At 36.1% G+C, this 15,531-nt stretch overlaps 1 protein-coding gene across 42 annotated transcripts in view; it reads left to right on the top strand.

Moving 5' to 3' along the window:
• Positions 1-14,067, top strand: part of THOC2 (THO complex subunit 2) — a 113,373-nt gene extending 99,306 nt beyond the window's left edge. For 13 of the 42 annotated variants that reach the window (XR_014835907.1, XR_014835904.1, XR_014835899.1 and 10 more), the window contains exons 34-39: positions 1,497-1,634; positions 1,974-2,043; positions 2,127-2,284; positions 4,166-4,242; positions 4,704-4,749; positions 11,207-14,067. Coding sequence is in view for 25 of the 42 variants with exons in the window: in XM_021080470.2 (XP_020936129.1) it covers positions 1,497-1,634; positions 1,974-2,043; positions 2,127-2,284; positions 4,166-4,242; positions 4,704-4,731 (471 nt within the window). In the remaining 17 variants the exon portion in view is untranslated. Of the gene's footprint in view, positions 1-1,496; positions 1,635-1,973; positions 2,044-2,126; positions 2,285-4,165; positions 4,315-4,703; positions 4,750-11,206 lie in introns of all 42 variants that reach the window. The other 29 variants (XM_085008929.1, XM_085008928.1, XM_085008925.1 and 26 more) reach the window with 7 other exon arrangements.
• The last annotated feature ends 1,464 nt before the right edge of the window (positions 14,068-15,531 follow it).

The following is a 15,531-nucleotide window of genomic DNA, read 5'->3' as shown; positions in this document are numbered from 1 at the left end:
ATGGAGAGGTGTGTGTATGTGTGTGTGTACATGTTTATTTGTAGTCACAAACTTAAAATTTATTGGAAGAATTAAGCAATACTTCCCTAAGATAAGTCTTGAGTATTGCAAAAAATATATTACTTCCTTTGTCTCATCAGTTTCATAAGTAACATTGGCATAGATGTGAATAAATCTCATAATAATCTTAAAGGGTCATTTAGGGCATTATACCCAGCAAGAGTACCTTTTGGACAAGCACTTTTATGATTGTTTCCCATTCTCTTGCTCTTTGTTATTAATAAACATTTTGTCTATTTCAGTTGATCATCAACTTTTAAACATTGAAATTTTAAAGAATCTACTTCTGCATTGTTATGGCAGTAATTCTGAGTCAACTGAATTGAAAATATTTGGTGGTGTTAAAAAATAAGTGTTAATTTTCAAACCAATGGTCATCTTTTTTCATGTATTCCTTTGAATACCAAAGGATTTTCTTGTACAAAAATATTTGACTTTTGACTCACTATTCTTTTTATTTCTAAGGTGTATCTAGAATTGTGTAGTTATATAATGAGTTATATTTCAGTATTCCGCTGCCTGATGCTTTTAATGTTTTAAACATAAGCTTGTAGCACAGTTATAAAAGCCTTAAGATTGGGTATCTGATTATTTAGTATTTTCTTTTATAATGGATTTTCATATTTACAACTTGCATAAGTAATTTTACCTCTTAATTATTTAGAATTAGCATATCCTTAATATTTGACTATTTTATTGCCTGTAGACCTTTCATTGGAGAAAGAACAGGCAAAAGAAAACTTGGGTTCATTATTTTAGTCTTCGAGTTGTTTCATCATCCTTAACTGACTATATGGCTTTCTTTCTGAGCTATTTAGAACCATTAAGAGAGGTTTCAGTCAGTCTTGATTATTTTAGAAATTGGAATGCTTTTAGAAGTAGCAAATATGCAGCCTTTACATTTATAAAAATATTTAGGATAGTGGTGTCCATGGTATACACTGAAGCAGAAAAGACTTAGTAGTAAATTCATGGCTAGGTTTTATTTTATACTTTTGCTCACTGTCATCGATTGCTTATCAGTGGATGGTAAAACTATTTAAAAGTTCCATGATCGTGTAGAGGTTTGTATTTTTTTTTACAGTAGAGAAAGTCCAGTCACTATTTTTCATATATGGACTCTTGTAATAATGGTGGTTATAAGTCTTCACAATAGAGCTACACAAGGAACTGTAGCTTGTGAATTTACTGATAAAAATCTTAGTTAAGGCAGGAATGAACTGATCAAGTTTAAATGATAATTTTTATAAGGTCAAGAATTGAAGTCTTTGCATAATATGTGCGATGCTCTTTTATTTTACCTCTCATAATCCAGACAGCTGACCAGTTTTGACTTTGGGTCTACTACCAATTGTCTTTCATTAATAAACAATCAAGCAAGTGATGCCAATACTGGAAAACTAATAATCTTTAGTAATATTGCCTTAATTTAACAGCTCTACATTAATCATACTCCTCCACCACTGTCCAAGAGTAAGGAGAGAGAAATGGACAAGAAAGATTTGGACAAGTCGAGGGAAAGATCCAGAGAAAGAGAAAAAAAAGATGAAAAGGACAGGAAGGAACGGAAAAGGGTTTGTAATTTTTTAAAAACTAGTTTGGAAAGCTCATTATAATGTACAGTAGTGTGTTTGTTGCCCTTTTAGAAAGTACTAGTTTGTTGCATGGCAATCTGTTATGTAGTGTTTTAACTGGTATTTTCACCCTAAAGTGTGTTTGAATCTTCTACACTAGTAAGGATCCAACCTAATAATCTCTACCAGCTCTGCTTGTCTTTCATGTCATTTTACCAAGTATGTGAAACCACTACAGATAATTCTCCAATGCTAGCTGTGCACTTCTTCTATAAAAGTAATACTTTAAAACAAAAACAAAAACTCTTGATCAATGTAGTTCACAATTCTTGATTCTAGGATCACTCAAACAATGACCGAGAAGTGCCACCGGACTTAACCAAGAGGCGGAAAGAGGAAAATGGAACAAGTAGGTAGACTTATTAATACTTTCCAAGCAATCATCAAAGAGAATTGGAAAAAGGTGTTCATGATTCTCTTTTATAATTTTAGTGGGGGTTTCAAAACACAAAAGTGAAAGCCCATGTGAGTCTCCATATCCAAATGAGAAAGACAAGGAAAAAAATAAGTCAAAATCTTCAGGCAAAGAAAAAAGCGGCGACTCATTTAAATCTGAAAAAATGGATAAAATCTCCTCCGGTGGCAAAAAGGTAAATTAGGAAAACTAAAGGAACAATACACTTTTTCTTAAAACACTTGCTAGAAAATTTAGCAAATATTGAGGGGTTTTTTTTGTAGTCAGATAGTCTTTTGTTAATTATTTGGGGGTGGGAAGAAGAGGCATTGGGGAAGAGCAGGTTATCTGGGTAATTTGAGCCCGTTCAGTCCCAAATTACTGGGAGGATAGAATTAGTTTCTCTCTGAAATTCCTTTCCGCTCCAGTCCACTCCTCCCTACTTCTTTTCATTGAGTTTCAGCCTCTATTTTGGGTTTTCTTTTTCTCCACCAATAGTTCTTTTAGTTTCACTTTATTCCTGAGATTACATTTATTCTCCCTGATCATTACACTGTTATAAAAGTCTTTATTGTGATTTTTTAAACATGTTTTTATAACATTTTCTCCTAATAAACTTACATATTCACACTTATATTTGATTTTAAAATATAGTGTGCATTCTTTTAGATACTAATGGATGATACTCAGAATACATCTCATGTATCTGCCATAAAGCAGCAAGTCATTACTAACGTGTAAAGTGTTAACAAAGCATGATTATGGCATATATTCAAGATATATGCCATATATTCATAGTTCTTAAAAGCAGTTTTGATTAGGTGATAGTTTTAAAAATTCTGTATGCTTTAAAAATGGAAGGCTACTCCTTTTAAATAAGCATTTTAAAAATTGAGGTAAAACTTACATAACATAAAATTAACCATTTAAAGTGTATTATTCATTGACATTTACTATATTTACAGTGTTTTACAATCATCTCTGTCTAGTGCCAGAACATTTTCATTACCTCAAAGAGAAACCACATACTCATTAAGCAGTCATTCCCCATTTCCCCCTTCCCTTTAGCCCCTGGCAACTACAAATCTGCTTTCTGTCTCTATGAACTTATAAAAAACTGGCTATTTCATGTAAATGGAACTGTATAATAATGTGGCCTTTTGTGTTTGACTTCTTTCACTTAGTGTTATGTTTGTGAGATTCTTCATGGTGTTATATGTATCAACTTCATTTCTTTCATGGCTGAATAATATTCCATTATAAGAATATACCACATTTGTTTATCATTTGTTAGTTGATGGACTTTTGTGTTGTTTTCCACCTTTTGTCTATTGTGAATTGTGCTGCTATGAACATTTGTGTGCTGCTACGAAGTATTTGTTTGAATACCTGTTTTCAATTCTCTTGTGTATATGCCCAGGAGTGGAATATCTGGGTTATATGCTAATGCTATGTTTAGCTTTTTGAGGAACCACCAAACTGTTTTCCACAGTGGCTGCACAGTTTACATTTCTACCAGCAATGTATGAGGGTGCCAATTTTCCTACATCCTTGCTAGCACTTGTTATTTTCTGTTTTCGTTTTGTTATTTTTATTTATTTATTTTTTATTGTAGCCATCCTAATGGCTGTGAAGTGGTATTTCACTGTTGTTTTGATTTTCCATTTTCTTAATACTACTGACGTTGAGCATCTTTTCGTGTGCTTGTTGGCCATTTGTATATCTTCTTTGAAGAAATCTACTCAGATGATTTGGCCATTTTTTAATCGGATTGTTTGTCTTTTTTGTTGCCTAGTTGTAAGAATCCTAGTCTTGATACTAGACCCTTATGAGATATATGATATGCAAATATTTTCTCCTATTCTGTGGATTGTCTTTTCACTTTCTTGATAGTGTTCTTTGATGCATGAAAGTTTTTACTTTTGATGAAGTCCAGTTTTTTCTTTTGTTGCTTTTGGTGTCATATTAAATAAGTCTTTGAAGAAAAATTTATGACTGGTGGGTGATGAAAAGGGATTTTGAGCTGATTTTTATATATGGTTTTCCCTTCCCCAACTAATTCCACCATTCGTTATAGGAGTCCAGGCATGATAAAGAAAAGATAGAAAAGAAAGAGAAACGGGACAGTTCAGGAGGAAAGGAAGAGAAGAAACAATATCCTTTTCATCTTATTGATGTTTTTAATCAGTGTAATGGAAAGCTTTGATATTGGTCTTACTTAGAATTGTATCCTTATAGTATGTGGTCTCAATGCTTAAGGGCTTATTACTTTTTTAAATGGTCTTTCTAGTTAACCCTTTCAAATGTACAAAATGTGGAAATGGGAGACTTGATTATTTTTTAAACTTCTTTGGTGACTCAGTTTGTTTATGCCACGAAGGGATTTAGAGTCCCTCTGGCTCTGCCACCATGAGAAAGGGAACAGAGAGTCCCTTGGGCTGGGGGCAAGGGGAATAGCAGGGCGAGATGATGCAGCAGATTAGCAGAGCTGATAGAGTTTGAGGCTGCCAGGCTGATAAGAGCCAGTTAGGCTTGCAAGCTGAGGGATTATACCAAGATGAGTGAGACCCTATTCCCCCCCGCCCAAAGTTGTTTTCCCTTAATTTGTCATCTACTCATAAGTCCTCGGACAAGCACAGATAATGAAGACTTTCAATCAAGGTGAGTGTTCTCTCACCTCCTTTTCATTTAAAGATAGAAATATAAAGTGAGATCTAATAATGTTGAAGGAACTAGATCCATTTTGCAAGGTACAACTAGAATTTTTCACCTAAATATAATGATCAAGACTTTGGGTAAAGATGTGAAACAAGATTCATGGTTATTTTTAGGCTGTTTTCATTTTAAGCTTGCTGATTAGCCATGCTTTTTTTTAAAAAAAAAAAAAAAAACTCCAAGATGTGTTTAAGAACATCTGGCTTTCTCTTCACCATTCATTCCCATCTTCTCTGGATAATTAATTACTTTTTTTAAAGTACCTGTTTCTCCTTGTAGTGGGTGGTGATGAATCTGCATTTTACAGGTGAAAAAACTGAGACTCTGAGAGGTTAAGTTGAAGAGGGCGACAGGGATTAGCTGACGTAGCCAATACTCAGAACATAGGTCTTCTTGCCCTTTAGTTTTCTTTGATCACTTTTTTTTCGGCTTTTCATGCGGACATGTTTGTTATCCAGAGATTTTTAAGTTTTGTCCCTCTCTTCCTACTGCTGCCTATGTTTTGCAAAGCCAAAAATATGGTCTGGGCTTTTAGTTCTGCAATTTAAAACATGCAACTTTGTTTTTAAAGTAGTTATGCCTTATGAGAGATTTAAAAAGTGTTTTATCTACCTAAATAAATTGTATCTGGACAGTGTTCAGAACCTTAACATAGTCTTTTTTCAGACTCAGATCATCATTTAAATAGTTATTGTTTGGTGATGCCTTAGGATTATTTGCTCTCTACATTTAATGGTTTGAGATGGCTATATTTGAAGTTGTTGACTTTTATAGCCAATTTTCTTGTTTCTGTATTAGCTGTCACTTTTTAATGAAATCAAGTACAATTGCTTTCTCTACCTTCCTCTTTATATTATTTGCTGCTTCTAATCTTTTGTGAAACTAGATAGATAGCCAAGCTGTTTGCAGTTGTTTAAGAGCAAGAAATGTCTGAGAGCCTGTTTTGTATAAGGGTATGAGCTTTAGAGTATGGATTTTTGCCCTGTTTGACTGCAAAGCAGGGATTGGAGGTTGCCAGGTAGGTAAGTTCTGGACAAATAGTGTGCTTTTTCTGCTTTGTTATTCTGTGCTTGTTATCTAAGTATTAGAGTAGGGTAGATGAGAGTCATGACACTAAATTTAGAATTTAATAGATTTTTTAAATTTTGAAAGATTATAAAAGGAATATCATTACCTATCCTTAAATTCTAGCCATCCCTCCACCCCAACAAGTAGCTGTCTTTCCTTGTGAGCTATAAACTCTTAATCATTTTTATTCTTCACCATAATCTTCCTTTTAGTCTGGCATTTTACTTTTTACTTGTTTTTACCTGGTCCCCTTATTAAGGGGCAGGGGGGGATGTACCTCTTCTGTTTTTAGTAGGAATGGGCCAGTCATCACTGACAACTTTCCCTGCAGTTTTATACATGTATCTTTACTTAGTACCTAAATATTATTCTTTGGTTTGTGAAGGTTATGCTTCAGACATCTTTGAATTCTCATTCACATAGGCCATGGATTTGTACCTTACCTTTGTATAATCTCTCAGGTCCAAAGACCAGAAAAGACTGGACGGGGTGTTAGATATTAGGTTGGTAGTCTTTGAGGCAAAGTGTCTCTATTCAGATCTCCTTTTAAGATATATTTAGCTCGATGTTCATCCTGTTCAATTTCTTGTTAACAACTATGTACTATACTCTCTTCTTGGGTAGACTAAGTTTTGTGGGGCACTGGTTGATTTTTCCTTTTTCTGGCTATTCTGGCTGCCTCCTTCTATTGGATACATTCTAGAGTTGTCAGATCTTTCTGTTCTTCCTTTTCATCTAGAGGTCTCATCATTTCTGATTGGCACCATTTACCTTCAGGCTACTTCAAATCTGCTACTCACTGCTCCCTTTTTTATTTATTTTAGATTCTACAGAAAGGAGAGCTACTACACATGTTACATTTCCATGATTCAAAGATGTCATTAATTGTAAGATTCATTGTTGGTTGCTAGAACTGTTTTTTTTTGAGAAAGGTGGATAGAGAAATGACATTGATTTGTATGTATCACCCTGATTTCAGAAACTTCAAAATGATCATGTTAGAGATAAGAAAATATAATATTTAAATGTAACCCAGATTAAATTCCGTCCAAAGTCTTCTGTCTTCTTTTCCTGTCTCATAATTTTTAGTTGCAAAAGCCTTTCTGCTTGTTCTCTGTATCTTCTGTTACTTGTTATTGCTAAAGTCTTTGTCCAAATTCATCTTATCTTTCCTTGATTTAGTCTCTTGAACACTACTAGCTGCTTTGCCTTTAACCTTTCCCCCTAGTTTAATCTTTAAAAATTCCTGTCTGTGAAAAATTTCCACTTAGAACCATTCTGTAGCTTCTCAATTTTAGTTTGATATGCGTGGTCCTCAATTCATTAATGTTAGGTTCGGCTAAATTTTGAGAATCACACATTGCGCTAAACTGAGACTTACTCTTAGATTTTGAGCAGCTCAGTCTTCTTGCACTTTGATCCTGGATTCCTGATTTTTAATTTCAAAGAACATTAGCAATTGGCTCTATCTTATCCATCTGTATTTGTAGTATACTATATTCCTATTCTAATCCTCTACTCCAGTGAAACCTAATGTATTTTACAGATCCATGTCTCACCTCCAGGCTCTTATGCGTGTAACCAGACTCTTACTGTTTAAATCCAAGGTTGCAAATTCTAAGCCCTTAGGTAGAATTTGGCTTGTTGGACATACCTTCTTTTTTTGGCCATATTTGTGGCATATAGAAGTTCCCAGGCCAGGGATCAAACCTGTATCACAGCAGCAACCCAAGCCACTGTAGTAACAATACTGGATCCTTAACCTGATGCACCACCAGAGAACTACAGACATATGTTCTTGGTTTCACACAGTATTTAAAATGAAAAACACTGGTTGTCTTTAAAAATCAGAAGAGGAATTCCCATCGTGGCTCAGTGGTTAATGAATCTGACTAGGAACCATGAGGATGCGGGTTCGATCCCTGGCCTTGCTCAGTGGGTTAAGGATCCGGCATTGCTGTGAGCTGTGCTGTAGGTTGCAGGTGTGGCTCAGATCCCAAGTTGCTGTGGCTCTGGCGTAGGCCGGCAGCTACAGCTCTGATTAGACCCCTAGCTTGGGAACCTCCACATGCTGAGGGTGCGGCCCTAGAAAAGGCAAAAAAAAAAAAAAAAAAAAAAAAGACAAAAAAATAAGAGTTAACAAAATCCAAAATTCATTTTCTTTTGAAGAATTGAAATATCTGGCAACATTGTATCCTGACTTCTGATGGCAGCAATCATCTTGACCTTGGTTACCCTTAAGTAAAGAGTGGGTCTTTTTATAGTTTACTAATTTCCCACTTAGCTCACTTCATTAGTTTCCATTTATTTACTCATCCCTGTAAACAATTGATTTTGTAATTCCTGTTCTGAGCCCTTTGCCTTCGGTACATACTTGGAAACTGATCTCCTAAGTGCTCAAAGATTGCTTATTTTAGGAATGTGTTAAGCCATGTTATGGCACAGTCCTAGATGCTGGCAAACATGTGTTGGAGAAGAAAGTGTTCAGTTAAGTTTGTTTTTCAGTAGTTTCCTGTTGCTTATGCACATGTGTGTCAAGTTGACTACAGAGTCCTAATCACTGATTCCTAGGTATTTATGAGTGTGTTACATATCCCTCTGATAGCAATCTTCTGGGGTTTTTGTTTTTGTTCTTGTTTTGCTTTTTAGAGCCACACTTGTGGCATATGGAGGTTCCCAGGCTGGGGGTTGAATTGGAGCCACAGCTGCCAGCCTACGCCTTAGCTATAGCCACACAGGATCCGAGCCACATCTGTGGGCTATACCACAGCTCACGGCAATGCCGGATCTTAAACCCACTGAGCAAGGCTAGGGATAGAACCTTGGCCCTCATGGATACTAGTTTGTTACGACTGAGCCATGATGGGAACTCTCGATTGCAGTCTTGTTGAAGGCAGTAACTTCATCCCTTTCATCTATCTAATCAAACATTCTTTATTACCTGCTACTTTTTTTTTTTTTTTGTCTTTTTCTTGGGCCGCACCCGTGGCATATGGAGGTTCCCAGGCAGGCTAGGGGTCTAATTGGAGCTGTAGCCACTGGCCTACGGCAGAGCCATAGCAACTCGGGATCCGAGCCACGTCTGCAACCTACAGCACAGCTCACGGCAATGCCGGATCCTTAACCCACTGAGCGAGGCCAGGGATCGAACCCGCATCCTCATGGTTCCTAGTCGGATTCGTTAACCACTGAGCCACAATGGGAACTTCTACTTGCTATGTTTTAAATACTTTTAACTTTACACGGAGAGTCATGTACAGAAATATTATTTATTTTTTTTTTAATTTTTTTTTTTTTTTTTTTTTTTTTTTTTTTTTTTTGCTTTTTAGGGCTGTACCCTCAGCATATGGAGGTTCTCAGGCTAGGGGTCAAATTGGAGCTACAGCTGCTGGCCTACGCCACAGCCACACAGGATCTGAGCCATATCTGTGACCTACAGCACAGCTCATGGCAATGCCAGATCCTTAACCCACTGAGCAAGGACAGGGATCGAACCTGCAACCTCATGGTTACTAGTCGGATTTGTTTCCACCACACCACAATGGGAACTCCCAGAAATATTAACTATATATTTTTGGGATTGAGGAGAAACGTCATTGGCTTTTTTTTTTTTTTTCTCTCAAAAGAAGGATCAATTTATTTTCAGAGTTTAAGTAGTATACTGTTCAAGAAGTTGCTTTGTGTGCTGCAACATATTTTTCGAGGGCAGGTTTATCTGGGTCTGTATGTAGCAATCATTAAATGTGTACAAAAATTTTGTGTGGAGACTGAAATGATAGGCTCAAACTATTTTATTATCGTCCTTTGAAGTACTGGGTATAATTTCTGTGCACTGATATTCATAGGCACCAAACAGTTGGAGAGAACAGGAGAGAGATTTTCTATTTTCCTTTCTTCCACTTAAGGCAAACCAAATATTCACTCAGGTGTTATACTGTTATTTATCTGGATGTGGGCATGAACACATCCAAAAGGCTCCCATGCCACATTTACCTTTGACTATGACTATTCCTCACACACATTTATCCTGAGAGGCACCCCTGGGTGTTCTAAGATTCAGTTCAGCTAGAATCCAGTTTATCCACTTGGAATACTTTGGAAAGTGTGTTTGCTATGATAATTCCTAGGCAGCAGTATAAGGGTAAATGAAGGAGTAAAGTGAAATTAGGATGGGTATATATAACTTCTTATATATAACTTATATAAGAAGTATAACTTCTTTCTTCCTTGTAAATGTTCAGTGGACTTCTTAACTGTCAGCTTCATCCATGTGTGCCATTCTGTTTGGGTGTGTGTGTATGTACAAGTAGTAGGATTAACCAAGGATAATATATTACTTCAGTGGGCCTGTATTTCATAGTTTCTCTAAATAAATTTTATTGCCATCTAGAGGGCTCTTTTATGAGGAATTTATAATCTATTGAAATATTTCTTAGGACCTTTTTGGTGAATTTGATCATAAAATTAGAAAATGTGTTTGTGTTTGTGTATGAGATAATAAGGCTGATTTTCTGTTTGCCTTTCTTCTCTACATTGGTCACAAGTCTAGCTGCTCTTTCACCCAGATCTACATTTTGAACTTGCTTCTTGCTGTCACAGCTCTCTGTAAAGTAATATCATTTAAAATCAACTGCCTCAACTCTGAAAGGGTGCTCTGTAAGGGCATTTCATGCATAGTTTTCTGATGCCCTGACAAACGAGGTCATGGTAGAACATAGGGAAGTGACAGCCTTCATAACGCAGGGCCTATTTTGGCAAAAAGAAGGAAAAAACCCTCAGGATGTCCAAATAATTCCCAATAAAAAGTGATGTTTACACATGTAATCTTATCTTACCATAGTAGAATGTGTCCTGCAAACACGGTTATTTACCGAAAGAGTAGAGGTGTCTAGATGACAGCTGACTCTGAACTGAGCTTGAGAAACATCACCAGTCCTAGTGTGAAAAGAGATCTGTGGGATCTCTTGCATTTAGAGCCTCTGGTTTCTTATTTACAGTGGTTAAAGTTGCACGTATTTTTTAAAAATACTTAATAAAAAATAACCTTAGAAGAATATTCCGGATAATGTGGTATACACTTACTGTTAATGAGAAGAAAGTATTACTCTGCTGGAAGATAGAGTCCTGAAGTTTGAGTTTGGCACTGTTTCATCACTGTGTGACTTTCTTCTTGATGGCAGTTCTTTCTGAAGTTCACTGAACTTGGGGTGGTTTTCAAGTTTATAATCCCAAGACTTCAACATTATTTTATAAATACATTCTGGACACTGCTGAGAGACTGACATCCAGTATCTTCTTTCCACTTGCTCTTGTGCTTGCTGATTTGTCATTCCAGGGTATGGACAGACCCCTAAGCTGAAAGTCTCCCAGAGGAGGATGCCAAAGCTCCATGCGTCACTCTCAGAACGATATCTCCCATAATTAAGAGCTTCTGGTGCTGTCCATTTAATGGAAATCTGCTTTAAATCAGAAGATGAATACACACCACCATCCTCTTGACGAGACATTCCAAAGTCACTGATTTTCAGAACATTACTTTCACCTCCAGGCAGTTTCTTGCAGCAAGGTCCCTGTGTATACAATTTTTACTCGAGATTCGCCATCCAGAAGCAGCATCTAATGAAAATTTCACTGTTTTAGTTCATCCTTCTTTCTCAGAAAGGAGAGGAAAACGCCTCCTGGAACCAGTACCTTAATTATGTAGATAGGCTGTATTTGTGTGCAAACTATAAGTTTGACGATATTGGGATGATTATATTGTTTGAGGATTTTGGCTTCTTGTAAAAATTTTAATTTCAGTTCCTGTGAAAGATCATCTTCACATGTTTTAACAGCAATAGCAGTTTTATCCTTCAGTGTGCCCTTAAATACGTCATCAAAATTTCCCTTGCCCAGTAATTGTGACATCTTCATGATTCTGAACCCATTTTTTTATTCTAGTTATGGCCATACTGATAATACCATGATACTCTTTATTGGAACATTGACTTTTTTGCAGTTAAAAAATTGAGATAAAATCCATGACATAAAATTTGCCATTTTGAAGTGTTTTTTAGTATATTCACAATGTTGTAACCATCACCACTAATTCCAGAACATTTCCATCAGCCTGGAAACAGACTCCACGCCTGTTAGCAGTCACTCCCAATTCTCTTTCCCCCAGCCCCTGGAAACGACTAATGTATTTTTTGTCTCTATGGATTTGCCTGTTTGGGACATTTCATAAAAATGGAATCATGCAATACGTGGCCTTTTGTGTCTGGCTTCTTTCACTTACCATCATGTTTTCAAGGTTCATCCATGTAGCATGTATCCGAACTTCATTTCTTTTTATAACTGAATAAGATTCCATTGTATGAATGTGTGTACCACATTTTGTTTATCCATTCATCAGTGATGAACAGGAACAATGATTTCTAAGTATTAAAATTGTAAGTTCAACATTAGTGTATCTATAATTGGTAATGTCAAGAGTGAACAGAATGCTGTATAGAAACGATATGTAAATTATTTGTCAGCATTTCATGCAAGTGTGATTATTTTCTAAGGCCCTTCTAGCTCTGGTTTTATGAAATATGTGAATGTAGTATTTTCATCAATAAAGTTTAATGCATTGAGCATTAGTTTAAAATTTGAGAACAATGTTAGGCAGATATGAAATTATTTGCCACATGTTGTAATGATCATGTTTTGAATTTATTTCAGTATACAGTATTTGAAAAATGTCAATACATAAAGGAAAAGAAATGAGTGTAATTAAGTCAATATATTTTTAAAGCAATTTTTATAATTTAGCAGACATTGCATCTTAATATAAGTCATTATTAAAATCGTGTCCTTGTGAAAAATATGATGTCATTTTTCTCTTTTTTGTTGATCATGTAAAATTGGTTCCTTTTCATTGCTGTGTATTCTATTTACTTTTGACAAGCTATTGCTTGTCCTTGTGGAATGTTTTACATGTTTCTATTTAATTTCTCCCTCTCTCCCCTCCCCCCTACTCCCTACCTCACCCTCTCACAGACAGAATGTTCAGTGTTTTTTTTTTTTTTCTTTAAGTCATCATAGCGTGCCTATCTTTATTGGTTTCTAAGAGTGGGCGATAAGAAAAATGCAAATATTTCACCCTTATCTAGGGACTTAATTCAAGCCTTTGTTATTGAGAGAACACACTGATTTTTTTCCTTCTTTCTTAAATCTTCCTTCCTCTTTCCAATTCCTTCTTTCTTCCCTCCTCCCTTTTCTCCTTCTTGCCTCCTCCCTCCCTTTCTTCCTCTTCCTTTCACTGTTCCTTCTTCCCCTTTCCATCCATCCCCTTTCCCTTCTCCCCTCCCCCACTTTCTTCTTTTCTTCCTTCCTTTCTTATCTGTCAATAAAATCACTTTGTTTCTTTCAGGTGAGATTGGAATGAAATTGTTCAGCTGTGACCAGAAATTTATTTTCCTGAGTAGATTGCCGAGAATTATGAATGAAGAGGGCCCATTTGCATCTCCTTAAATTATTCAGTTATCTGCTTTATTGCTCCATGCCGAAAACTTAAAATTGTTTTGTGCATTACTGTATTTAACTTGTTGCTTAGTTTCTACATGTTTATTTTCAGTAAATGGCTGAAAGTGTTAAACTGTTCCATATTTTTAGCACAATGTGCTGCATACAGTTTCCAACAAGCAAATAAGGTTACATATGTACAGAATTTCACTTCAGGTTAACTAAATATTGCCTGGGTTTAGTTTTTTTGGGGGGGTTGTTTTTTTTTCAATCTGAAATGCTTTTTATTGTTTGAAATGGAAAATAAACGATTATTGAACCATTTTGAATTTACCTCATTTTAAAACTCAGTTTTAATTTATTATTTGGCCTCTTTTTAATATTAGTAAAAACAATGGGAGCAGTGTCTTATGCAGTGTTTAGGAATCATTTTATATAGTACATGTACGACATTAAAACCTGTTTAAAAAGAAAACGGTACCAGCACTCACTTGTCCCTTGCCAATTTTTCTTGTAATTACTGTTAGAAAAATATGGGGGGGGGATATCCAGAGTTAATTGTGTTTTAATTCTACAGCTATAGGAGCTTTGTATTGCTGAACTTTCGTCTGGAAAAATTTCACAGTGACATTTTTAAAAGAAAATTTTTTTATCTACTGAATTCTACCAGTGTAACCTTTTTTCTAAATAAACAATAGTTTTCTCAAATGATTGTATATCATTGTGGTTTTTTTTTTTTTTTTTTTGCTTTTTAGGGCTGTACCCACAGCATACGGAGGTTTCCAGGCTACCAGTCCAGTTGGAGCTTCAGCTGCCAGCCTACGCCACAGCCACAGCAAAGCAGGATCCGAGCCACACCTGCAACCTACACCACAGCTCACGGCAATGTCAGATCCTTAACCCACTGACGAGGCCAGGGATCAGAACCTGCAGCCTCATCGTTCCTAGTCAGATTGTTTCCACTGTGCCGTGACGGGAACTCTTATGTGATTGTGTATATTGTATATACTCCATTGTGTATGTTGTTGTTTATTCAAAATAATTTAGCAAAGAGAATTCAGTGAGATTCCTAATCCTTTCTTATTTGTGTCTTAGTCCATGGACTACAGTGTTTCCAAATGACAGACATCTCATCCAATAACATGAGAAAATCCTGTTTGCTTACCTCTGTACCTGGGGTAAACAGTGAGCTGAAATCATGCCTAGAATTATCCATTTATTCTTGGATTCCTTGGAACCAATGATACCTATGCAAATGAGTTTTTTAAAGAAAATGATGGTAAAGGCTTTAATTTTTTTTTTTGTCTTGTGTCTTTTTAGGTCCGCACCTGCGGTATATGGAGGTTCCCAGACTAGGCCTATGACACAGCCACAGCAACATGGGATCCGAGCTGCATCTGTGACCTACAGCATAGCTCATGGCAATGCTGGATCCTTAACCCACTGAGCAAGGCCAGGGATTGAACCTGCAACCTCATGGTTCCTAGTCGGATTCTTTTCCACTGTGCCGCAATGGGAACTCCTTGAGGCTTTAATTTTTTAAAGGGTTGAGAAATGCTGAGCATATTTTAGAATTGGCAAAGGGATATAAATCTTGATACTCCTTTTCAGGTAATTCTAAATTTGTATAAATTGATGAGTGCAGTGATTATTTATAGGAGAGTGAACCATTCAGTGACTGTTGAACACCCATAATGTCTCTGGCATAAAGAGAGATGATACATTATTAGAATGATTTTGACATTGAGACAGTAACAATGGTTCACCTTAAGATCATTTGAAACATACCTGGTAAGAGCTTTCCAGTTACATTGCATTCAACATTTTAAAGATTACATGATTTTGTGAAAATTTGCCACTACTTAGCATCAGAATCTCTTTTCTCTGTCCCTCAAATTATTGAACACAGGTAGGTAACCTTTGCTTTTGGCCTTCCTAGAAATACATTGAGGATGGAAAATACTATGAATTTAATTGTGCAGAAATAATTTATGTTGGAAGAAGGAAATCTGTATTTGTGTAGCCATAGCTATTTTAAAGCATCTTTGTTTTACATACGAAGGAGTATTAAGACCTAACTCCTGTGCCTGGGATGCTTCTAATCTACTTGAGAAAAAAAGGCCAAATGAGTGCCATTGGAGGTCAGCAAACTTTTTCTGTAAAGTGAGACTT

This window comes from Sus scrofa, chromosome X (assembly GCF_054392235.1).
Source record: "Sus scrofa isolate SSC_HxYL_T2T_F1_AM1 chromosome X, Sscrofa_HxYL_maternal_Yorkshire_Landrace_v2.0, whole genome shotgun sequence".
NCBI classification, from domain to species: Eukaryota; Metazoa; Chordata; class Mammalia; order Artiodactyla; family Suidae; genus Sus; species Sus scrofa.
Note: the sequence above shows the minus strand (reverse complement) of the source record. Positions and strands in the feature narration are given on the sequence as shown.